General features: G+C 38.6%; 1 protein-coding gene and 1 long non-coding RNA gene across 2 annotated transcripts in view; one reads left to right on the top strand and one right to left on the bottom strand.

Annotated features, from left to right (window-relative positions):
- The window catches only part of LOC121370563 (glutamate receptor ionotropic, kainate 2-like), a 186,810-nt gene that overhangs the window by 126,287 nt on the left and 33,650 nt on the right, over positions 1-26,873 (top strand). The window contains exons 3-9 of the mRNA XM_041495871.1: positions 3,364-3,618; positions 5,233-5,408; positions 6,119-6,172; positions 8,188-8,361; positions 11,484-11,636; positions 19,140-19,241; positions 24,549-24,653. Of these exons, the coding sequence (XP_041351805.1) occupies positions 3,364-3,618; positions 5,233-5,408; positions 6,119-6,172; positions 8,188-8,361; positions 11,484-11,636; positions 19,140-19,241; positions 24,549-24,653 (1,019 nt within the window). The remainder of the gene's footprint in view (positions 1-3,363; positions 3,619-5,232; positions 5,409-6,118; positions 6,173-8,187; positions 8,362-11,483; positions 11,637-19,139; positions 19,242-24,548; positions 24,654-26,873) is intronic.
- LOC121370564 lies at positions 23,288-24,692 on the bottom strand. Its single transcript, XR_005957698.1, has 2 exons — positions 24,591-24,692; positions 23,288-23,644 (listed from the first exon to the last, which is right to left on the bottom strand). It is a non-coding gene; the product is annotated as an uncharacterized LOC121370564 (long non-coding RNA).

Genomic DNA, 26,873 nt, shown 5'->3' with positions numbered 1-26,873 from the left:
TTCATTCATTCATTCATTCGTCCGTTTGTTCTTTCATTTAATGAATAATTATTTTATAAAATATATTTTTAATTAATTCATTAATTCATCCATTCATTCATTCACACTTTTCTCGATTGATTGATGGATTCATACATTGGTTCTTTCGTTCGTTCATTTATTCGTCCGTTCATTCTTTAATTCATTCATTCATTCATTCGTCCGTTTGTTCTTTCATTTAATGAATAATTATTTTATAAAATATATTTTTAATTAATTCATTAATTCATCCATTCATTCATTCACTCTTTTCTCGATTGATTGATGGATTCATACATTGGTTCGTTCGTTCGTTCATTTATTCGTCCGTTCATTCTTTAATTCATTCATTCATTCATTCATTCATTCATTCATTCATCGTGGTTGAACCGTCAACGAAAAATCGAACCTTAAAGAGATATCGAACTTTAAAATCTGGGGGCGGGACGTAGCCCAGTGGTAGAGCGCTCGCTTGATGCGTGGTCGGTTTGTGACCGATCCCCGTCGGTGGGCCCATTGGGCTATTTCTCGTTCCAGCCAGTGCATCACGACTGGTATATCAAAGGCCGTGGTATGTGCTATCCTGGTTGTGGGAAGATGCATATAAAAGATTCCACGCTACTAATGGAAAAAAATGTAGCGGGTTTCCTCTCTAAGACTAATTGTCCAAATTACCAAATATTTGACATCCAATAGCCGATGATTAATAAATCAATGTGCTCTAGTGGTGTCGTTAAACAAAACAAATAAACTTTGAAGTCTGGATTCAAGTCTGTCAAATCGAAATGGACTTGGTGCTTCTTACAGTTCGTTCGTATTCGAGCGACGTTTTCTTGAACATGTTCCTGCGCGTGTGTTTCATTACCACTAGAACTCCAGCAATCGATGTCTTTTACAAAACTTTCAGTCTACCAGAAGGTTTAAATTCATTTTTGTTTTATCTACTGCTGCTAGACCTACCGGTTCGTATCTCTCATCTTCCTGTTAAATTCTTCGTCTCTTTCCCCAAAGGGTTTTCAATTTATGCCACGATATGTCTGTGACTTGTTCCCAGCCTCTTGGGAGCAGATCTCTTGAATATTTTAATAGTAGAAAACGAATTTCTAACACGGTTTTGTTCGACCAAAAAGGCAATTTCGAGTGCTAATTTGGAGTCACGGTGACATATTGACCTGTCGGTGTTCGTTTGCAGTCAAAGGTGTCGAGGTAATAGCAGCACAAATTCGGTTTTGACATCAGGTGCAGTGTAGTGTAATACGTTATACATTAGCACTGAAGGCTCGATTAACTTTGTTATCGAATGACAATTTTGTTAAGCGTATATAATACAAATATTGAGTTAAAAAAAAATCAGAAGGCTTTTTTTGTAGGGGAGATGGGGCAGAATCATTTAAAGAACAAAATAGCAATCACTCACACACACACACACACACACACACACACACACTGACACACTGACACACCGACACACACACACCGACACACACACACACACACACACACACACACACACACACACACACACACACATACATACATACATACATACATACATACATACATACAATATATATATATATAAACCATCGCTGCTGCTACTGGGTCAAGAAAAGTGGGGGGAGGGGCACATGCCTCCTCTTCCCCCCCCCCCCCCCCCCCCCCCCCCCCGCTTCCTACGGCAGTAGCAATGTACGAAACAACGGCCCCTCATCCCTAGTGCTATTGCAAAACACCAATAGGCATATCCGGGCAAAATCAGCTGACCTGTAACCTTTTCACCATGTCTTTGCATCAATCTACCCACCATATTAGTTGTAATCCATCTACAAATATGTAGTGATTTATTTTCAACCCAGCTGCTTAGCAGTAATGCTACTACTATGAATAAATGTTGTTATTCAAATTCGGACATTTTCGTTAAATTCGGGCAAAAATTCAGAATAAATAAAATAATGTATATTTTGCTAATGTAATTTCGAAATTTCTTTAGCCGACGTGTTTGTTACTTGTACCCGGGCACTTCTTTACTTTCCTGCACGTTGAAGATTTCAATCTTTATTAAACAACACTCAGACGCATTACAATGTTTAACAAGAGGACAATTCAAATACATGATTAACAAAGGTGTCAGCACAGAAGTATCTATAGTTAACATAAAGCACAATATATGCAATCAAAATAGCTAAACGGTGCAGAGAAACGTCAGTTCACAAGACTTGATAATCGTTTAATAAATATAGCTTGGGTTTTTTTATTTATTAATGGTGCATTACATAATGACAACATACCTTTCATTTAAAAAACGCTACGATTAATTCTATAATATTGTTTTATATATTTTCCAATCTAATTAAAATTAGCTTCACTATTACATGTGGATCCAACAGCAGCCAGTTGTAGCTCATGTCCACCAATCAAAACCTTACTTGCAGAATCATGCCAGTGATTTGAAAATAATTTGAAAACATTTTGAATTATCCTGTGGGTATACGACATGTTTCGTGTGAATTACGAATGCATCATCCCATAGACAGGGATATGCCAGTCGTGGTATACTGGCTGGAACGAGAAATAGCCCAATGGGCCCACCGACGGGGATCGTTCCCAGACCGATCGCGCATCGAGCGTGCGCTTTACCACTGGACTACGTCCCGCACGTCCTCAAATTGGAGGCACGGCTTCATGTATTATTGTCTTAACATGACCTTGGCGAAGTCTGTGGTTGTGTCCACGACAAACGTGTTTGAACAATTCTCTCATGGAAGCTGCTGCATGCCAAACATTACCTACAACCAAACACAGTCCCCTTGAGAATACCCTGCAGATCACTTCAATCATAGATTTCTGACATTAACAAAAATGCTTACAAATGCCATTTTATTATTTTTAGTAGACTAATGCTAGGCGAAAACTACCAATTGTCACGACGAAGTTGGCCAGCTCGCCGATCTCACGACTTTACGAATATAATGTGTCCAGTTGCTAGTCTGAAAGCTCTTACAACATGATTCTCAACGTATACAAAGTTTGTTAAAAGTCTGTTTTGTTTAACGACACCATGTAGTTGGTTTAGACATCTGGTAGCCCGAGCAACACATCAGTAGTCAAAACACCCCAACTTACTGCTAAGGTCGAGCCCTGCACTAGAGCACAATGATTTATTAGTCATCGGCTATTGGATGTCAAACAGTTGGTAATTTAGACATAGGCCGCCATATACAAGTCATACGACCTGTTACTTGTTAATCGGACCGGGAAATTGCAACGCAACCATCGAGTTGGCCAATTCCGTCGTGACAGCTGATAGCCTGCACCTAGCATAATTTCTGTAATTCTCTTTTTCAGTGTGCCATCTCGTAGAGTGGAGCGCCATAGCGATGTTTGGACCTCGGAATCCAATTCTTGCCGGCTTCGTGAACTCGCTGTGCGGGTCGATCCAGGTTCCGCACATCGAGTTCCGGATGGATTCTGGGATCGATACCCACCCGACCCTGTCCGTCAACCTGTACCCTCAGATGGACCAGCTGAGCAAGGCTTTCATGGATCTCATTCGGAAGTACGACTGGAACCAGATGCTGGTCATCTACAGTAGTACGACTGGTAAGGGTAAAAAAAAAGTCATTCAGTACATAAGTCAGTCGTAAAACACATGCTTGAGGTGCATTGGTTCTTAGGATCGATCACACTTGACGGCCTAATTTTTTGTAGGGTTTCTTTTTAGAGTTTTTAAAAGCAAAATTGAATTTTGCGGGGGTTTTGTAGGGTTTTATTTGTTGGGAGGTGGGGCGGGGGTGGTTCCTCCCAGACAGTGAAATTACAACTGGTATATCAAGAGCAAATGTATGTACTCCTCTATCTAATAATTTGTTTAATGCATAATATGCATAATATAATATATCATAGTTATTAGAAACTAAAAAAACGTTTGTTTTGTTTAACGACACCACTAGAGCACATTGATTTATTAAACATCGGCTATTGGATGTGAAACATTTAGTAATTCTGACATACAATCTTATAGAGGAAACCCCGCCACATTTTCCCAATAGTTGCAAGGAATCTTTTATATGCACCATCCCACAAGCAGGATATGAGATAGCACGGCTTTTGATATACCAGTTGTGATGCACTGGCTGGAACGAGAAATAGTCAGTAAAGTAGGAAGGGTGGGATATAGGTCAGTCGTAACAGCTTCGGGTGCATTGGTTCTTAGGATCGGTCACTCTCGACGGCCTCATGTTTGTTTGTTTTGTTTTTTTGTTTTTTTTTGTTTGTTTGTTTGTTTGGGTTTTTTTTTTTTTTGGGGGGGGGCGGGATCCTCCCAGCTAGTGGAATCACGAATGTATGTACTGTCCTGTCTAATAATATGTTTAATGCATAATATACTTAATATATCACATTAGAAAATATAAAAACACAGAAACCACCACAAAATACAACAAACCGACCCCACCTACTCAAAACAACAACATTAACAACAACAACAACAATCAAACTTCCCCCAAAATCATCAAATACCAAACAACAAGACCAAAACAAAACAAAAACAACCCTCTCACCTAAAAACAACGCCACCCCAACCCCCCCCAAAAACCCCCCAAAACAAAACAAAAAAAACAAACAAACATCACCAACACCCCCCCCCCCCCCCTCAAAAAAATTAAGAAGAAGAAGAAAAAACACACAAAACAAAACAAAAACAACAAGAAAAACAACAACTATAACACAGAAACAAACACAAACAAACAAACAATCAACACGCTAAAGGGACATTCCTGAGTTTGCTGCATTGTAACATGTTTCCGACTAATAAAATATTTCTACGATTAAATTTGCATATTAAATATATTTTCTTGTTTAGAATATCAGTGTCTGTATATTCAATGTGTTTGTAACAAGCCCAAACTGGATTGTGTCTTCAAATAATTTCGTACGTACGAAAAAAACTATATTTTAGGAAATAAGATGAAATTTAACGAGTACAAATATTAGAACGATCAGAAACACGTTTAATATACAGCCACCATTATTTTATGCAGAAAAATATATTTGATATCGTTACAATCGTTATAAAGTCTCTGTTAGTCGATAACATCTTAACAAGTGCAGCAAACTCAGGAATGTCCCTTTAAATTAGTTCTAAAGGAATACACTATGGAGTACTAATAATTGTTGCAGTTCTTGCTTTATTACTACCATGACATTTGTTAACAGATTTGTTGAAAGTCCAGCGCATAATCCGAGGCTCGTTTAAACCGACCTTTGACATCATGGTACGCCAGGTGGACCAGACTAACATGCGATACGTGCTGAAGGAGGCCAAAGCAAAGAAGTGGACCAACATGCTGGTTGACCTTGACCTTAACTACACTAGCCTGCTTCTCAAAATGGTACGATTTTTGACACTATATCACCGGGGGCGGGATTTAGATCAGTCGGTTGAGCGCTCGGTTGAGGTGTTTGCGTCGCAGGATCGAACCACCTCAGTGGATCCGTTCAACTGGGGGTTTTTTTTCTCGTTCCAACCAGTGCACCACAACTGGTCAAATGCCGTGGTATGTGGTTTCCTGTCTGTGGGAAAGTGCAAAAAAATAAATAATCCCTGGCTGCATTAAGAAAATGTAACGAGTTTTCTTTATTGACTATGAGTCAAAATTACCAAATGTTTAGACATTCAATAGCCGATGATTAATATATCAATGTGCTCTAGTGGTGTCGTTAAACAAAACAAACTTTAACAGTGCACCCTGAATATGTATGGCTGTCTACAGAGTCATTTATATGTAAGTGTCTCTCTGGTGTCGTGGTTAAGTCATCGGACATAAGGCTGGTAGTTACTGGGTTCGCATGGCAGTACCGGCTCCCACCCAGAGGGAGTTTTAACGACTCAATGGGTAGGTGTAAGGCCACTAACCCTCTGTCCTGCACAGATAGCTGAGGTATGTACCCAGGACAGCGTGCTTGAATCTTACTTGGTTAAATACGAAAATATTTTGAATTGAATTAATCATTTATAATTTTTAAAAATCATTTGTTCGTCGAATCATTTATATTGTATTTATGTATATTTTGCTAATGCAGTATTTTCTCCTTTTTTTAGGCTTTGCAAGAAGGGATGATAGATCCATATCACCATTACATACTAACGAGCATGGTAAGAGTTTGTCTCGGCTGTACTTAGTTATTCAAGTCATCATAGCAAACATATGACACACATCGCATGTTTTATAGATATAGAATACTAAATGAGCTTGCCTGTTTTTTTATGAAATGAGTGAACAGTTTTGGTATCTGACGAGCGAAAGTCATAAAAATAGTATGACAGGCAAGCTAGTTTAGTATTTTATTTATTACAAACCAACTGCAAACAAGCCGCAACGCAGAAGTAAGCAGATGTCGAGACCTACTACACGTTATTTTTTTTCTACGAATTGGTCAGGAAATTATCTACGTCAGACCAATATTACACCAGTTAGATATTGAGTGATTGCTATGACATGAGCAATATCTTACACTGGGGTGTAATAAACACAAAATGAATGAATGTTTAGCGACACCCATGTATGTATAGATCATTGCATCAGCGGGAATGCCATACGGAATTTATGAAACGACAGAGAGAGAGAGAGAGAGAGAGAGAGAGAGAGAGAGAGAGAGAGAGAGAGAGAGAGAGAGAGAGAGAGAGAGGGGTGGGGGGTGGGTAAAAAAAAACTATTATCAAACGAGTTTCATAAATTTCGTATGGCACTCCTGCGATTGTTATAATTTATTTATAATCCACAAACAATGTTTTATAACAAGCCTTAAATATGATTATAACCGTTTCACAATCGATGTTAATAACATCCAGCTATGTAAATTACAGTGACGATGAATTATGTCAATATCATAGCCGCGACCGTCGCAAGTAATGTAGAATAACAGTTTTCAATGTGTTATTATGACCCATGCCATAAAGATATCGTGGGAGAATACACAATTTATGTATCCATTTATTGCAGACCACATGGGTAATAAATATATAATATAATGTATATACAACCAGTGTAGGCCTACAGTTTTCACATTATATCATAGATTTTATTGCAATTATATTGCTAAAACAACAAAGAATTGGTGCTTTCAATATTTTGACCTGTACATTATATTATAGATTGTATTGCAATTATATTGCTAAAACAACAAAGAATTGGTGCTTGCAATATTTTTCCTGTACATTATATCATAGATTTTATTGCAATTATATTGATGAAACAACAAAGAATTGGTGCTTTCAATATTTTAACCTGTACATTATATTATAGATTTTATTGCAATTATATTTCTAAATCAACAGAGAATTGGTGCTTGCAATATTTTTCCTGTACATTATATCATAGATTTTATTGCATTTATATTGCTAAAACAACAAAGAATTGGTGCTTTCAATATTTTGACCTGTACATTATATTATAGATTTTATTGCAATTATATTGCTAAAACAACAAAGAATTGGTGCTTGCAATATTTTTCCTGTACATTATATCATAGATTTTATTGCATTTATATTGCTAAAACAACAAAGAATTGGTGCTTTCAATATTTTGACCTGTACATTATATTATAGATTTTATTGCAATTATATTGCTAAACCAACAAGGAACTGGTGTTGTCAAAATTTGGACCTGTACATTATTTTTATGATATTAAAATCCTTTACTTAAGTAGACAATCTCTACAAAATTAACGCCATCCCAGACACATCAAAATATTGTGCTCACTTCAATTGTAGTTATTGGACCAGACAATAATTTACGTGTATACGTTTATACTAATTAAAGGGACTATCCTGAGTTTGCAAACACTGTAACATATTTCCTAATAATAAATCCTTTTTAACAACTGAATTTACATCTTGAACACAGTTTATTGTTTAGAATATCAGTTTCTGTATATTACAAATATTTCTGGCCTGGTGGTTATAAAACGTTTAGAGTCTAGACTCGACACTCTATTGTATATATGTAAGCTGTACTTTCAATTATTAAAAAAAGATCTGTTTGTCGAAAGCATGTTATAATAGTTGCAAAGTCACGACGGTCCCTTTAACTGTGCCTGAACCTCTTTTGGGTATAGACACGTTAATAAAAGTAACGGTAACAGTAACGGTGCATTGTGTGCGTTGTGCAGGACGTGGAATCGATCGACATGGAGAACTACCGCTACAACTACGTCAACCTGACTGGGTTCCGACTGATAGACTACGAGACCTTGTACGTGCAGCAAATCATGAAGGCCATGGAAGTCTACGAAATACAGACCAACAAGGTGATGCTCAACAAAAGCGGATATATAACTCTCCCGGTAAGTATACCTGTGTCTCCGTGTATAACTTTTCGGATTTTTTTTTCCAAGAAAATATTTTCTTATGTACTAATATTTTACACGGTTAGACTTTCTTAGCATGTATTCCATTACCCGTGGCGTTGTTCACATGGTGAAAGTCTCACGAACAATTCGATTGGTACCATCGTCTTCTACCAGGGACCGAAATCATAACCCTCGTATAACAGAGACATGTTCTGGGGTTTGATTCACTAAACTCTCGCAACTTTGCGATATCGCAGTGCAATGCTAAAAGACTTGCAAAGAGGATGCTTTGTTGTCTAGCAGAGCCTAAGATAGGTTTGTGAATTAGGACCCTGGTCACGTTTATTTAGCTTTAGGCGAAGGTAAACCACGACTGCGTTCATCCAGACCGAGCTGGAAAACGTCCGCTAGACTGGTTTAGGCGCCTCACGTTAAACCAAATGACCACGTCGGGAACCAATCAAAAAGTTCGGTAACGTTAGCGAAACGTTTGCTAGCTGAACTTAGGGATGTTTAGCCAACGACCATTAGTATCATGGGTGAACCAGTTTCGGTGAGCATAAGCATTCAGTTCTAAAGCATATCAGTATTTATAAACACACAGTTGTTATTCAAATACCAATTTTTTATGAGTATTTCTACGCTTCAAATGAGCACTAAACTGGCCGCTAAGTTGCCAAGTTTACCGCACGTCCGTCAAAAACTGCAGCATGCATCAGCAGTAAATATTGTAACTTACGTAACCTGTTTCGGTGAATGATAAGTTTAGTGGTATAGTTTACAACAAAGAAAGAAATGTTTTATTTAACGACGCACTCAACACATTTTATTTACGGTTATATGGCGTCAGACATATGGTTAAGGACCACACAAATTTTGAGAGGAAACCCGCTGTCGCCACTACATGGGATACGCTTTCCGATTAGCAGCAAGGGATGTTTTATTTGCGTTTCCCACAGGCAGGATAGAACAAACCATGGCCTTTGTTGAACCAGTTATGGATCACTGGTCGGCGCAAGTGGTTTACACCTACTCATTTAGCCTTGCGGAGCACTCACTCAGGGTTGGGAGTCGGTATCTGGATTAAAAATCCCATGCCACGACTGGTATCCGGACCCAGTACCTACCAGCCTGTAGACCGATGGCCTAACCACTACGCCACCGAGGCCGGTAGCTTACAACAAATACGTTCCAACACAAAACGTTTCAGTGCTTTATCAAAACAATTATGTTGTTCAACAAAACATGTACTTATAATAATATATAAAAATCTAATAAATATTTTAAGGCAAATTACAAAATGAAGTACTCGATAACCAGAGTTATATTGGTAAAATTGTTTTGTTAAAAATATAAGCTGTATTCTGAGTTTTAACAAATATATAAACAGATATTCAGAACAATATTTATATACTTAAACATAATAAGGACCATTTATTTTTGGCAAATATCTGTAAAGAGAGTTTTGCCAGCAGACGCTGTGACAATCGTGTGATTTCAATAACTAGATAGAAGTACAGCTGAGAACAGACGGAAATACCTTTTAAAATTGTTTTCTTTCAAATTACAGTCATTGAAAATCATAGAAAAAAAGGTATTATGAAATGTGCCTTGTTTATGAGTGTGTAAAGTTCAATCCTGCTTTCCTTGCTCGTTTTAACTTTACTTTCATGAACATTTCTGTGAATAAGACAGACATGACATTGTGTTCGTTTCCCATACAAAGGTTAACGACGTCAGAAATATTACGCAACCACCGAAACAGGTACCTCACCGAAACAGGTAAACGGACGATACCAAGGGATCATTCTATGCACTATCCGACAGACATGGTAGCACATACCACGGCTTTTGATACGCTAGCCGCGGTGCACTGGCTGGAACGAGTTAACTTCTGTTAGTACTGTGGAGACGTAGAACGTACTAATTACTTTATATGATTGTATTACTATTATGAGCTGCACATTTCCTAACCAGAAACTGCATAACAAGCAATTGTGTTGGATACTGGAATTCTGATATTATAGTCATATTTTGTTCTTATTTTGTGCTGTAAAACCTGGTTCCCATAAAATCAACACCACACCACAAATGGCGGCAGATCGTTGCCGACCAGACACAGATATCAGACCCACTTTAATTTATAGCTTAAAGTCAATAAAAAATGAATGAATTTTGCCGATTTGTCACAAACTATGTTCCCATAAAATACGCGCACTACAGGAAGAAATCTGCGCATTTAACTGGAACATTATTGAAAGGGTTCCTGTCGGGTTTCTTCCTGTAGTGTGTGTATTAGTGATTCATATGTGAAATTCTATTTATCAGGGAGCTTAAAAATGATAGATGTACAGGTATTTAACGTCAAACATTGTTGTCGTATTAGAGCGGGAATCTTTGACTACCGTTTGGTAGGCAGCGATTACGCAGAATGTATATAGATTGGTCTCTGACAGGTTAGAGAGCGCGTGTGGTAGGCAGCGATTGCGCAGAATTTATACAGATTGGTCTCTAACAGGTTAGAGAGCGCGTTTGGTAGGCAGCGATTGCGCAGAATCTATATAGATTGGTCTCTAACGGTTAGAGAGCGCGTTTGGTAGGCAGCGATTGCGCAGAATTTATATAGATTGGTCTCTAACAGATTAGAGAGCGCGTTTGGTAGGCAGCGATTGCGCAGAATCTATATAGATTGGTCTCTAACGGTTAGAGAGCGCGTTTGGTAGGCAGCGATTGCGCAGAATTTATATAGATTGGTCTCTAACAGGTTAGAGAGCGCGTTTGGTAGGCAGCGATTGCGCAGAATCTATATAGATTGGTCTCTAACGGTTAGAGAGCGTTGACACTGTCCAAATGTCCGTCTAGCTCTCTTACCCTCATACTACTCGGGCTAGTCTGCGACATGTTACACGTTTTGTGGGAACCAGACTTAAGGTTGACTGTTAAAGGCGACGCCACACGATGCGAGTGCCTAGTACAAGAATAGTCACGAGAATAACCGATTGCATAACAACCAATGAAATCATAATTAAAAAAAAAAAAAAAATGTTAATCTACTATTCTCGTACGATGCACTCGTATCGTGTGACGCCGCCTTTAGTACTGGTGTTTCGTTTCAGCACGAAGCTGCTCTGCTGTTTGATGCGGTTCATCTGTTGGCGTACGCGCTGGACGCGTACGAGAAGGACGCGATCCTGAGACCCGTGAACACGAGTTGCGATCGTCCGTCCCCGTGGTCGTCGGGCCCCAGTCTCTACTCGTATCTGACCAAGGTAGGAGTCGCTCACAGTCTCGTCGTACACCAGGGCTCGAATTTAACGGCGGCCATGAAGACAATTGTAAACAGTGCCCTGGTCATGTTATACTCCTTTCATTTCATTTCAACTTATTTTCGTGCTTATTATCCAATTAAGGTTCAATTACGCTGTCCTGGGCACATAAACATCAGCTATCTGGGTTGTCTGTCCAGGACATTGGGTTAGTTGTTTGTGAGAGAGAAGAGGGAGTAATGGTCTTGCCACTACCCACCGAGTCGTTAAAACGCGCTCTGGGTGGGAGCCGGTAACGGGGTGCGAACCCAGTACCTACCAGTCTTGTGTCTGATGGCTAAACCACGACACCACCGAGGCCGGCATTATACTCCAATGTCATGGACAGGCGTGGTCTTATTTTGCATCTTGCTAATCGGTCATCATATATGAAGGGACTCCTAGACGGTGTTTTAGTTATCCTAGGTTCAGACTACCAACTGTAAGCATAAAGTTGGTCAACTTTCTGATGTCACGATTTCTACGACTGTGTCCAGTTGCTAGTCTAAACGCTATTACAACTCGATTCTCGTCATATAACCCATGTAAGTTGGGGAAATTACAAGCTAACCATCGAGTTAGCCAACTTCGTCGTGTCAGTTGACAGTCTGAGCCTAGGATTACGAAAACATGAAACCGTTCACTCTTCGTTACTTTGAATGGGTGCTGCTGTGTTATATTAAGACATTGTCTTAAAAAAAAGAAAAAAAAAAAAAAAAAAAAAAAGACACTTGCAGTTTGCCTTGTTGCCGTGCAGCCGCCTTCTGCCATAATGTTTTAAAAAGTATGTTAGGTCTAGACCAAATAGTCTTGCCTTCCAATTTGCCAAATTCGAGGCCTGACCCATTATACTTGAGCTGACAGGAAATTAACCCTCCCCACACCACCAAAAAACAGTCGGTCTTTGGTTAAGCAAAAGTTCCAGAATTGATGCGGCGATGTGGCTTTTTGTTTCATAGATTGCACAGAAAAGGTGGGTATATTTAGGTTTTTTTATTTCCTCCTCATCTGCCTTGGTCCATTGTCACGGGGATCCTATAATACCCGTAACTGAATAAAACACGATTGTCCAAATATCTCTCCTAACTGTATATCTATTAGATCTCTCTGTATCGGGCAGTCCAATACCCGAGTGGCTCGGCTCTAGGTATGATCAGAAATAAGATCTTATATAAATGTATATAATATATAGCACGTTAGTTCACTAGAAAACACAACAAAGCACAATACACTTTGGACTCTGTATTAACACTACGCTGACAAATGTACTTGCCGCAGTAGTTAATTAACAGCAACAAAATAATAACAACCCAGAACTAATCACTTAATTAGTTAGTCACTAGATGTCTAGTTTACACAATATTCTAATCACTTCACCGTGATACAACACACACACGTGTGATAATTGATAAACGCTGCCAGGGGAACTTAATTAATAAAGGAATTACAACTCTATTCCTAACTGGTTAATTTTTAATTAACCCTTAACTACTCATTCAGTAACCTTGTAATTCAGAATTAATACTGGTACCTATCACAATAAAGACAATAACCTACAGTTTACTTAGGTGTTCTAGGATGACCGGCTAAGCTTTAATAATTTTAGAACAGGGAAGCCTACAATTTACTTCGTCAGATTACCGGAAACACTGTCTAAATAATATTGGTATAATACAGTATTAAAATATTTAAAGTCACATCAATCACATCAAGGCTATACAACAGAGCAGAAATATATATTTACCAAGTCCAGTCGGACTAACGTTCCCCGGGAGCCGTCCAATGATTCTCCCCGATAAATCTAAAATCCTAGCTATTTATTACAAAAATCGGAATATCGCCTGGGGGCACATCGCGGTACTCCCCCTATCATGGGATATTTCCACAGAGACCAAGACGGCATATTTTCTTAGATGACCAGACTTACTGTCGCCATTCCGCTAGGAATACAAGGTCGTAAAACAGAACTCGCGGAGGTATTACGTAACCACTGGCCACATGGCCTCCACAACTGGTCTGGGTGTGTATTGGGAACAGCTCGACCACCGTCGCGCGGGGTTATTTCGTAACCCAGCCGCACACGGCCCTCTAAAACAATTAACATCGCCACAGGTGAAAAGATAAGAGCATGTTCCGTCACATCCATCCTCAATGGACATCGTGACCACTCCCTTGCCTTGATACCCTAATTAAAACAAGCCATGCTATTCGGTCAGAACAAAAGGACCTGTTTTAGAGAGAAATTAAAGAAAGCTACTAGTCCAAGTCAGCATATGGAGACTATTTTGGCTCCAAATGCGGTTTTATGTTACTAGCAAGAAAAGTCCGGCTAAAATCGACGTCTTACCGCGGGAAATTAAAATAATAATAATCAAATGTTGACGCGCGAGGGTCAAAATCGACGCTATTTTGTTTGGCCTTAAAGGGACTGTCCTAAGTTTGTTGCCATTGTTAAGGCGTTGCCGGCTAACAAAGACGTTTCAACACGCACTGGTCAATGACTAACATAAACCTTGTTACATGACTAGGTCATTGCCACCTTCTTCGGCTAAATATATCAGATATGAATATAGCCATGAATATCAAATTCCATTTACTACCTCGCCATTTTACTAAGATACAGAAACATGATGTGGCTCTCATGTTGCCCAAACATTTCACCCAGCGCAATAAAATGTACCTGGGAGTTTTCTTTCCATTACGTTGAATTGCGCATTATTCATATCGTGAATATATCTCTTTCCTTGAAATCCGTTTTGATTGTTTACACAATGCCTAGTTCAGAAGTGTGGCTCTGTTTACAATTTTTTAAATTATAATACCGTGGATCGGTTCCTTTGAAATTGAATTTCTGAACAGACAAATCATATTCAGATTTATGTTATAATTGATGATATCCGCAATGCATAAATGCATCGGTGTTTTAAAAACTAATTATTAATGTTATGGGCATCGTCTTTCATACACCACGTGAAAATGGCGTAGAAAGCGGAATGACTGTATCAAGAACTTCCTAAGCTATTGCTTCCTGATTCGATAATGCAAACGACTGGGTGTCAGTGTCTCTGACACCAACATAATAAAGCTCCTGACTGAGTAAGGATCACGACAACCTAATGACATACTTATTGCGACCACGGGTACCCTAGGGCGAGAGGTGACCATCATTAATAGGAGACCCTAGCTTAGGGGCACAGGAGGAAAGATGCAACGCTGGTTAGAAGGCAATAATTATTCAAATTTTCATCACGACGGGAATGCATGGAAATCTAATCCCCTCGCTTATTGTAAACTGAAATACGTTTTGCTAGGTCCATTCAGAGAACGTTAGACGGCATAATAGTCAAAGAATTGAAGCAATTTTAGACCAGGTCGGTATCACACACAAAAAAAGACCAGGGGAAACTATTCTTAAAGTTTCACGAAGATAATTATGTTGTGGAGGAATAAGATGTAAGATTAGTGACAGTAATACGGGATGCTGTTTTTGACAGGAACATAAATTTCTTGGGAAAAGACCCCAAAAAAAAGAAGCACTGAGTCACAGAATAGGCAAAATATTCGCTATATATATCCCCAAACCTGTCATGGGCTTCTCCGTCCAGGACAGGACGTGTTGACTTGTACAGATTTAAATACATGATCGCGAAATAGCTGACTTCCGAAATTACAAAACAATTACAGTTTGTTTAGTTTAACTACACCTCTAGAGCACAGTGATTTCTTAATTATCGGCTATTCGATGTCAAACATTTGGTAATTTTGACACAGTCATAGAGAGGAAACCCGCTACATTTTTCCATTAATAGCAAGGGATCTTTTATATGCACCATCCCACAGACAGGAGAGCACATACCACGGTCTTTGTATACCAGACGCGGTGCACTGGCTGGATCGAGAAATAGCACAATAGGCCCACCGACAGGGATCTATCCTAGACGTCCTGCCCCAGCAAGCAGTTATGAAAGCGCCACCAAAAATTGAACCTAATGAGTAAAAAACCGGCCTCGGTGGCGTCGTGGTAGGCCATCGGTCTACAGGCTGGTAGGTACTGGGTTCGGATCCCAGTCGAGGCATGGGATTTTTAATCGAGATACCGACTCCAAACCCTGAGTGAGTACTCCGCAATGCTCAATGAGTAGGTGTAAACCACTTGCACCGACCAGTAATCCATAACTGGTTCAACAAAGGCCATGGTTTGTGCTATCCTGCCTGTGGGAAGCGCAAATAAAAGATCCCTTGCTGCTAATCGGAAGAGTAGCCCATGTAGTGGCGACAGCGGGTTTCCTCTCAAACTCTGTGTGGTCCTTAACCATATGTCTCACGCCATATAACCGTAAATAAAATGTGTTGAGTGCGTCGTTAAATAAAACATTTCTTTCTTTCTTTCTAATGAGTAAAAAGGACAGAAATAGGCAGAATATTCTCTAAATATACAATCTGTGTTAACTTGATTTATTCATTTCAACTTATTTTCATGCTTATATCCAATTAAGGTTCCAGCACGCTGTCCTGGGCACATACATTAGCTATCTGGGCTGTCTGTCCAGGACAGAGGGTCGAACTAGACCGACAGCGCATCAAGCGGGCGCTTTACCACTGTGCTACGTTTGGCTCCTCGAAATGACAGTCCTGTGAACTTCGTGAGTTAAAGGGACTGTCCATGTTGATCTGGCACCAAATGTTAATTAATCTTCTACCATTGTAACCCAATTTCTACGAGTCAAGTGGACCTGGCATCGGCAATTTTAAGGAATAAACACAAACGACTTAGTAAATAAAAATGGCTTTAGGGATTTGTAAAGTTTTGTATTTAGATTAATTATTTGTCTGAACTTTATTGTTAATGGAAATGTTCACGAACCGTGAAAAAAAAACCCCTCACAAATGAACGACAAGCAGACGACAACAAATCGGATGTTGATTGCGCGAACCGTGCACGAGAATACAAACTGAACGGAGTTGGAAGTATAACGCAGTTAGGGACGTTGTCGATATGTAATATGTATATTTAGTCGCCCAAAATGCTTTGTTAGTTGAATTTTTTTTTTTACTGTGGCTGTATCATCAGGGCAGCCTCTTTAAAATATACATTATGTGTGCGTTACTCATCTATTAACGCTCGCTACCATAATCCGTTTTACAAGCATTTAAACTGCCAGGGGGCGGGATTTAGCTCAGTCGGCTGAGTGCTCGCTTGAGGTACTTGCGTCGCAGGATCGAACCACCTCGATGGATCCATTCAATTGATTGGGGGTTTTTTCTCGTTCCAACCAGTGCACCACAACTGGTCAAATGTCATGGTATGTGCTTTCCTGTCTGTGGGAAAGTGCATATAAAAGATCTCTTGCTGCATTAGGAAAACTGTAGCGGCTTTACTCTAATGACTACGAGTCAGAAAATTTTACCAAATGTTTGACATCCAATAGCCGATAATAATCAATAATAATCGATAATTAATCAATGTTCTCTAAGCTTTAACTTTAAACTGCTAGTGTTAGTTAAAAATATGAATAAAACATAATAATTCTGAAACCGGCCTCGGTGGCATCGTGGTTAGGCCATCGGTCTACAGGCTGGTAGGTACTGGGTTCGGATCCCAGTCGAGGCATGGGATTTTTAATCCAGATACCGACTTCAAACCCTGAGTGAGTACTCCGCAAGGCTCAGTGGGTAGGTGTAAACCACTTGCACCGACCAGTGATCCATAACTGGTTCAACAAAGGCCATGGTTTGTGCTATCCTGCCTGCGGGAAGCGCAAATAAAAGATCACTTGCTGCTAATCGGAAAGAGTAGCCCATGTAGTGGCGACAGCGGGTTTCCTCTCAAACTTTGTGTGGTCCTTAATCATACGTCTGATGCCATATAACCGTAAATAAAATGTGTTGAGTGCGTCGTATAATAAAACATTTCTTTCTTTCTTTCTTAGGTGAAGAAAGCATATCTACCCTTCGGAACAAATTAAATGTTATATATATATATAATATTATATAATATTATATTATATCCAGACAATATTTCGTTGAGCCATTTCATAGGTTACTTGCCTTGCGATCCCGTCTTTAAAGTTGTCTCTCTGAGTAGAAATACATCAGATTTCAATACAAGATGTATGGCAAATTCCGGTCTTATGGAGCGTGTGATTCTTCGACTTGTTCTAATTGCTACAGTATTACTGTTTTTGGACAACGTGATTGAAATACTAGTAGTTATTAAAAAGCACAGACCGCGAAACCTGGATAATCCTCGGAAGTCCATTTCCTAGCATGTTCTAACTGAAGCCCAAAATGGTAATCGAACAGCATTCGATGTTTCAATTACAAAGCTATTTACTAAAGGGTTAAAAAATTTGCCATCTATTTTCAGTCGACAGTTTGTTAATGATCTACTTTTCTTTTGCTGAAATGCGTATAATACCAAAGCTACGTGACGATACTGTTAACCGAATGGTTCCGGCGAATTAACGAAATAAGAAAAAGAAAAAGGAAAAAAAGAAAAATAGTCGAGAAAAAGAATAATCAGAAATGATTAGATATTATTGACCTTTGACTGTTCAATTATGTTTCTTCTGCGATTTAAAACCTTTTGGTTATCTCTGTGGCATAACAAAGAAATGTGCACATATCTCTGCACGTAGAAATGGAAACTAGAAAGAAAGAAATGTTTTATTTAATGACGCATTCAACACATTTTATTTACGGTTATATAGCGTCAGACATATGGTTAAGGACAACACAGATATTGAGAGAGGAAACCCGCTGTCGCCATTTCATCGGCTACTCTTTCCAGTTAGCAGCAAGCGATCTTTTATATGCACCATCCCACAGATAGGGTAGTACATACCACGGTCTTTGATATACCAGTCGTGGTGCACTGGCTGGGACGAGAAATAGCCCAATGGGTCCACCGATGGGGATCGATCCCACACCGACCGCGCATCGAGCGAACTACGTGCGTGCTTATCTGAAAACACAACAACAGGGTAGCTGATCGTGATCAACATCATCATTATTATGACATCATTATCAGGATGGGCATCAGCATTTACATCGTAGTCATCGTCATCATCATCGTCATCATCATCGCCATCACCATCGTTATCACCATCACCATAAAAAGAGATGATAAACAAACGTTATATAATTAATATAATACTTAATTTTATTTATGACATAGGCCTAATATTTATTTTCCTCGAGAAAATTCATAATTTTAAAATTGTTAAAATACTTGACTGTTTATAATGATGAATTTTATGATGATGATCATCATCATCATGTTGTTGTTGATGATAATGATGATGATGATGTTGATGGTGATGATGATGTTGGTGATGATGATGATGATGATGAAGATGATGATAATATATCTTTTGTGATATTCCTATTGCTATTGTTATTATTATTGTTGTTGTTGTTGTTGTTGTTTTTTTTGATTATGTTGTTTATGATTATTTACTGTTGTAGGTTTCCGTGCCAGGACTGACGGGGAACATTCATCTACATCAGGGTAGGAGGTTCGACTTCACGTTAAATATTCTTCAACTGAAAACAGCCGGTCTGGAAAAGGTGGGTATACTTTGCCCTTATAACCTCAATGGTTAGCTTAAAGGGACATACCCTAGTGTTTAAACACTAAGGCATATGTTTTACTATTAGAGACGTTTTTGATAACTGAAATCATACTTTACTTACATTTTATTGTTTAGTTTATCCACTTCTGTACATTCGAAGTGTTTTTGGTCATCCTGGTGCTTTTAATACCACAGAATGCATTTCTCATATTTTTACAAACGCACATACGTCTGAAAAGTAACAGTTACGGAGTCGAGGTTTAGTCTATTTTTAGAGGGTATTTCATCATTTCAAAGTCACAGACTAATGTTTCACTCAATTGTAACTCTATCCAAATGTGTTACAGGTTTATAGATTAACTAAACTTAGTGTTAATTTTCACGGGTTGAAACTAGGGTCTGTCCCTTTAACTAAACTTAGTGTTAATTTTCACGAGTTGAAACTAGTGTCTGTCCCTTTAACTAAACTTAGTGTTAATTTTCACGAGTTGAAACTAGTGTCTGTCCCTTCAACAAACGTGTGAAACCAGGCTGTAAGTATGAGCGACAGTGATAATATAATTTACAAAAACATTCTATATATCCAGTTTAGGGCTCCACAATATCCTTAAATCCCATTTTGAAAAGTGAAATCCACGTTAGGATTATTCCACTAGGATACCGCAACATTTTTAGCATGAATAACATATTGTACTCATCAAAAACATGTCATCAAAATTGTTTTCAAGGACACGTTTGAAATTTCGCTGCCTAACTATAATAGTATTAAAGATTCATAGTAGACATCAAAGTGTACGTGTATTGTCACTGATGGAAGAAACCGGTGGAGTAAAACCGATTTACTATGTGATATCACTTATATACAAAGAATATTACATGATTGGCCGTGAAATAATATTTATCTCGCAACGAACGTTTTGGAAACTCATCTAACAAACGAAAGTGAGGTTAATGCGTCTTTAAACAACGCGTTGTAAGTTAAACGGAATCATAAGTGGCACGAATGTTCTGTGTGACATATCCTAAATGGCTTTAAAATTATTAAGAACGTATACTGAAGACCGATAAAACGCATCAGTAAATATTTCCCTTTTAATATTACGTTTTGTATATCTAAAACGTGCTACATATTCTTTTTTTTACATAGTCAGCTCAACATTTGAGTTAATTTGAAGTTGAGTCATTTTCAAAACAAAATGATTAAGAACGTATACTGAAGACCGCTAAAACGCATCAGTAAATATAAAAGTTTATCCTGTTTAAACAAACACACAAACATTAGTTTGTTTATTTCAAAATAACTTAGGTTGTAGCACTGGTGCGTTTTCAGTGCTGTTCAGAATATATTCCAACTAAGTTGCTTATGTCTGCACTTGTGCGTCGTTTTAATACTTTGGCATCTGTAGTCGCTAGTGTCAGTGGACAGTGTGGATGTGTCGTCTAAATTATAATGACGAAGCAGTTGGTCATAAACCTTTTAAATCGATTCCCAAAATATGTTAGATATCGTTGTATGAATTTAACAACTAAATTAGCAGTCCAACGAATCACCGAAATGGACAGAAACCCTAAATTAGAATATTTCTTTAAAGGAGGAAGGGGCGTAGCCCAGTGGTAATGTGTTCGCTTGAAGCACGGTCGGTTTGAGATCGATCCCCGTCAGCGGACCCATTGGGTTATTTCTCGTTACAGCTAGTGCTCCACGACTCGTATATCAAAGGCCGTGGTATCTGTTGTCCTGTCTGTGGGATGGTGCATATAAAAGATCCCTTGCTACTCATGGAAAAATGAAGCAGGTTTCCTCTCTAAGACTATATATAAAAATTACCAAATGTTTGACATCCAATAGCCGATGATTAATAAATCAATGTGCTCTAGTGATGTCGTTAAACAAAACAAACTTTAACTTTAATTTCTTTAAGGGTATAGTCGGTTTTGCGGGAAAGCAAACCATGACCAGTAGCAATACGATCACTTTGAACTTGAAGAATTCAGGATTTAAAAAAAAAAAAATTGCAATTTGAAATGATTTAGAACAACAAATCTATTCCTTCAAGAACAATCACCAGTAGTTTGTGTATAATAGTTTTCAAAATACACTGGCCCAGGAACGAACATTTAAAATGCATTGAAGATTGAGGCTACAAAAAAATCTTTAAATTCGTATTTTTCATTCTGTTTGAATTCTGATTAACGTCCTCGAACGATTGATTATTTCCTTCTTGTTTTTTAACGACACCAGGCGATACTTTAATGCATAAAAGGCATTAAGCTTGCTTCACAAAGGCAGGGATTTTTGCTAATTCCATTTTAAAAACAATTTTTTTACTTGGTAATTCTATCAAAAGGGAGTCCATGATATCACTTGGTGAGATCTGCCACTGCTGTCGCGATATCGACGTGGCTGACGTGAGGCCAGAATAAAGAAAGAAAGAAAGAAATGTTTTATTTAACGACGCACTCAACACATTTTATTTACGGTTATATGGCGTCAGACATATGGTTAAGGACCACGCAGATATTGAGAGAGGAAACCCGCTGTCGCCACTTCATGGGCTACTCTTTTCGATTAGCAGCAAGGGATCTTTTATATGCACCATCCCACAGACAGGATAGTACATACCACGGCCTTTGATATACCAGTCGTGGTGCACTGGCTGGAACGAGAAATAGCTCAATGGGGCCACTGACGGGGATAGATCTTAGATCGATCGCGCATCAGGCAAGCTCTGTATCACTGAGTATAGTCTCTTTAAAGGGACATTCGTGAGTTTGTTGCATTTTTAAACATGTTATCGATTAACAAAGACTTTTTAACGATTTTGACGACCAGAAACACATTGAATATACAGACACTGATATGCCAAACAAGAAAATATATTTAATATGTAAGTTTAATCGTAGAAATATTTTATTAGTCGGAAACATCTTACAATGCAACAAACTCAGGAATGTCTCTTTAACGATTGGCCAATTAAGTATCGTTTATGTAATAATATATATGTGGTGCACTGGCTGGAACGAGAAATAGCCCAATGGGCCCACCGACGGGGATCGATCCCACATCGACCGCGCATCGAGCGAGCGCTGTACCACTGGGCTACGTCTCGCCCCTTACGAATTAACAATTTACGTACATTTGAACGACAAAGCCGTTATCCGCGATTAAGACCGTGACACAATGCAGAGTCCAATGAACATTTAGCAAAATGGTGGCTGATTCCACCAATCTCTATCTAGTGCCTCGTCTATAGGAGGACAGCCACTCACGACGAGATTATTTACTGGACTAATCAGAAGAGGACTGCCACTCCCAGACTAATTTACTAAATCAAAACTATAACAGGACAGAGCTCATTGGAATAAATACAGCTGTGGTGACACGCACTGAAAACAGTGATGGTGGCAGGTGTTCCTGAAAGGTGAACATATCCTGCCCCACCGGTGGCATTCGTCATGAGTACTGCCACCACAGCTGTCAAGTCGTGTCACTCCATCTAACACAATGAAAAAAATAAAAAATTAACACAGAATGTATCTGTCCATAAAATAAAATCATGTATGTTAAGATTTGACAAAATATTGTCAGCCCGAAGCTGCATATCCATATTTCGTCTTTTTTTGGTATCCCAACACACAAAGAATGCTATAACTTGAGACGTAAATGACTTAGAAGGGTTGTTGAATATGTACTGCAGACACATTCATATTCCACATCAAATAACACGCCATCAAATTAAAATGTCTGAAGGTCTGGAGTTCAGTTTGTTTTGGCCAAGAACGACAGATATTTTGTAATAAGCATATTAGACCATCCTCCTAAAAAAACACATCTTCTACGCACACCCTCAAACCACCCAAAAGACAAACAAAAACTGTATTTTTTAAAAAGGTAAAACAAAATTAAAAAAGAAGAAGAAGAAAAACGAAAAAGAGAAGACAATCTTCGGGCTACATACATGCATATCAAAAAGCAGAAAAAAAGAGAAAAGAAACCAAGCAGACATCTTTGAACCAACAAATGTGAAACTATTATATTTCGGTGATTTATAGTATTTTATTTCCCACGGATTTTATAATTAAAGGATTGTTACATGACTAAATATGATTATTGCAATATAGCTTTGGCTTTTTTTTATATAGTCAAACGCAACCCCCTATATTTATGCACTTTGAAACGGGTAGATTTGTGCAGTACGTACAATATAAGTACAATCCAGTGGAGGATCTAAGGGGGGGGGGGGGGGGGCGGGTACCCAGGGGCCCGCACCCCTAAATTTGTCGTCTTTTTTCTTCTTCTTTTTTCTGACGTTGGAGTATCGAGGAATTACTTCGGAATGTTTGACCACATGCCATTGGGGCCCCCGTGAATGGATTTTACGGATCCGCCACTGCAATCTGTAAAAAGAGAACGATCGTTGTTGATCCTTATTTTTAATTTCAGTGATATCACTTTTAAATATGAATGAATGAATGTTTAACAACACCCCAGCACGAAAAATACATCGGCTATTGGGTGTCAAACTATGGTAATGCAAATAAATAAAGTGATGATCAACATCAATATAAAAATTCAAGATTTAAACAAAAACAGTGTAAAGAACTGTGGCAAAACACAAATATCACAGATAGATACTGAATTTTACTCAAAACTTCAATTTTGTGCTGTATTGGCCATTCTCAAAGAAAATGTTACACCACTACAGCACGCACAGGGGCACTTTTAAATAATGCTTATAGTTTAGATTGTTTCCTAGTCTAAACAATAATTAAAGGAACATTCCTGAGTTTGCTGCATTGTAAGATGTTTCCGACTAATAAAATATTTCTACGATTAAACGTGCATATTAAATATATTTTCTTGTTTAGAATATCAGTGTCTGTGTATTCAATGTGTTTCTGTTCGTCTTAATATTTGTAAGAAGCCCAAACAGGATTTTGTCTTCAAATAATTTCGTACGTACGAAACAATCTCTTTTTTTTGAGGAAATAAAATTAAATTTAACCTTGTACAAGTATTAGAACGATCAGAAACACTTTTAATATACAGACACTAATATTTTATGCAGAAAAATATATTTGATATGTAATTACAGTCTTCAAAAATTCTCTGTTAGTCGATAACATGTTAAAAATTGCAGCAAACTCATGAATGTCCCTTTAATACCATAGACGTCTTTGATTGTGTTTATGTTTGCATGATAAATGGATGCATTTTGATGCCAATGATAAGACACTGACTGTTTTATTACAGGGGAAACGTTCACTCTTTTGACGTAATACGTTTGTTACATTCTTTCAGGTTGGAATGTGGGATGTCAACACTGGGATCAACTTTACTTACAAACAAGGCTTTGGCGATGGAAGTCCGTTTGGAAACAAAACTCTGACAGTTACCACAATACAGGTAATACTCATTACGTAGTTAAATGACGTCATATCATTGTGTCGAAACCGAGTACTGCACCAGACTCGAGGGGCGGGACGTAGCCCAATGGTAAAACGCAATCCAGATGTGCGTTCGGTGTGGGATCGATTCCCTTCGGTGGGACCACTGGGCTATTTCTCGTTCCAGCCATTGCATCACGACTGGTGCATCAAAGGCCGTGGTATGTGCTATCCTATCTGTGGGATGGTGCATATAAAAGATGCCTTGCTACTAATGAAAAAAATGTAGCGGGTTTCCTAAGACTATATGTCAAAATTACCATCCAATAGCCATCCAATAGCCGATGATTTCACAAATCAATGTGCACTAGTGGTGTCGTTAAACAAAACAAACAAACACGATAAGCTCTTAGACACCAATGTCTCAAGTCTTTTCAAAATTCATTTCAACTTATTTTCGTGCTTATATCCAATTAAGGTTCAAGCACGCTGTCCTGGGCACACACGTCAGCTATCTGGGCTGTCTATTCAGGACACTGAATTAGTTGTTAGTTGGTTAGTGAGAGAGTAGAGGGTGTAGTGGCCTTACACATACCCATTAAGCCCTGAAGAACTGGCTCAGGGTCGGAGCCGGTACCGGGCTGCGAACCTTGTACCTACCATCCTGTAGTCCGATGGCTTAACCACTACGCCACCAAGGCCGGTATTCATGGACAAAGAAATTCGGAGATGACGTGGTGTAGACGAAACCATCATCACTATTCATAGCCAGGTAGTCGTTCAACTTTTACAAAGACCCGTGTGACTTATATTTAAGCTTTGTTTCCTTTGTTTGATTACATTTGTCTGGTCAATCAAAGAAACATCGTGTCTTTATTTAATATTCTCTAACATGGCTCCATCAAGATAGTACTACCTGAAATGACTTTTTGACCGCATTTGTCTGTTTACTTAGAAATTTGGATTAGTTTTATATGCAGATGCAGATAGGCCTGTAATGCATTTTTTTTTTTTTTTTTATCAGAAGCAAGTTATCTTTTATATTGATTTTAAGATATTTAAATAATGGGTATACGATGGCCGGCTTTCTGAGTGGTTATGTAAATTTAAGTTCATTCTGTGTTGTTTGGACCAAATATACACTCATCTGTTTTTAAGCGTTGTAGTGTTTTCGTAATATTGTTTTGTTTTTAATTTGTTTAAAAATACCTCAACACATTCACGGGATCGAAATTAGTTGAAATTCGTGCTAAATATTCAGGGTGAGAAGCCACAAATGATGCAGGCCCAAATAAAAACGTGCCGGATCAAACATGATTTGACTCAAACTAATGTGTGAATATACACGTCAAATATTTGCCGGTCCAACGGGATGACAGGCAAAGAAATCTTCCTACCCGTGGTGATATTGACCGGTAAAACTGGCCGGGATGGCAGTGTTTCGACCACTGACACTGTAAAGTAATGTATCTAACATGGTTATTTTGACACTTTGGGGAGAGAGAGAAAGAGAGAGAGAGAGAGAGAGAGAGAGAGAGAGAGAGAGAGAGAGAGAGAGAGAGAGAGAGAGAGAGAGAGAGAGAGAGAGAGAGAGAGAGAGATTAAGAGAGACAGAGAGAAACAGACAGACAGACATACAGACAGAGAGAGATGGGGGAGGGAGATCGACAGATAAATAGAGAGAGAGAGAGAGAGAGCGAGAGAGAGAGAGAGAGAGAGAGAGAGAGAGAGAGAGAGAGAGAGAGAGAGAGAGAGAGAGGGAGGGAGAGGGAGAGGGAGAGATATATACAGAGACAGAGACAGACAGACAGACAGACAGACAAACATATATACAGACACAGACAGACATACAGACAGAGAGGGTACTGGCTATCAAATTAGGGAATTTTTTTAATGCACTTTCTTATAGACAGGAGCTTACATACCAACCCCTTTCGTGTAACACTCATAGAGCACTGGCTGGAACGGGAAAAGACCCTAGTCCCATGAGGGTGATCAATCTTGTGACCCTTCACACACCAGGCGAGTACTGTACAGGGCTTCTAGAATATTTATAAAATCCACTAGTCATGGGATCAGTGATTTGATAGATTTACTAGCCACACTTAAAAATTCACTAGCCCTACTTTAATTTAAGTTAATATAATTTTACTAAATAATTGTAATAATCAGATATGTCTCATAAAGAGGGAGATAGAGCTTAAAAACACTAAAATTGGGGGTTGGGGTGGGGGCAGGA

This window comes from Gigantopelta aegis, chromosome 4 (genome assembly GCF_016097555.1).
Source record: "Gigantopelta aegis isolate Gae_Host chromosome 4, Gae_host_genome, whole genome shotgun sequence".
NCBI lineage: Eukaryota > Metazoa > Mollusca > Gastropoda > Neomphalida > Peltospiridae > Gigantopelta > Gigantopelta aegis.
The sequence above is the reverse complement of the archived record's forward strand: the minus strand, read 5'-3'. Positions and strand labels throughout refer to the sequence as shown.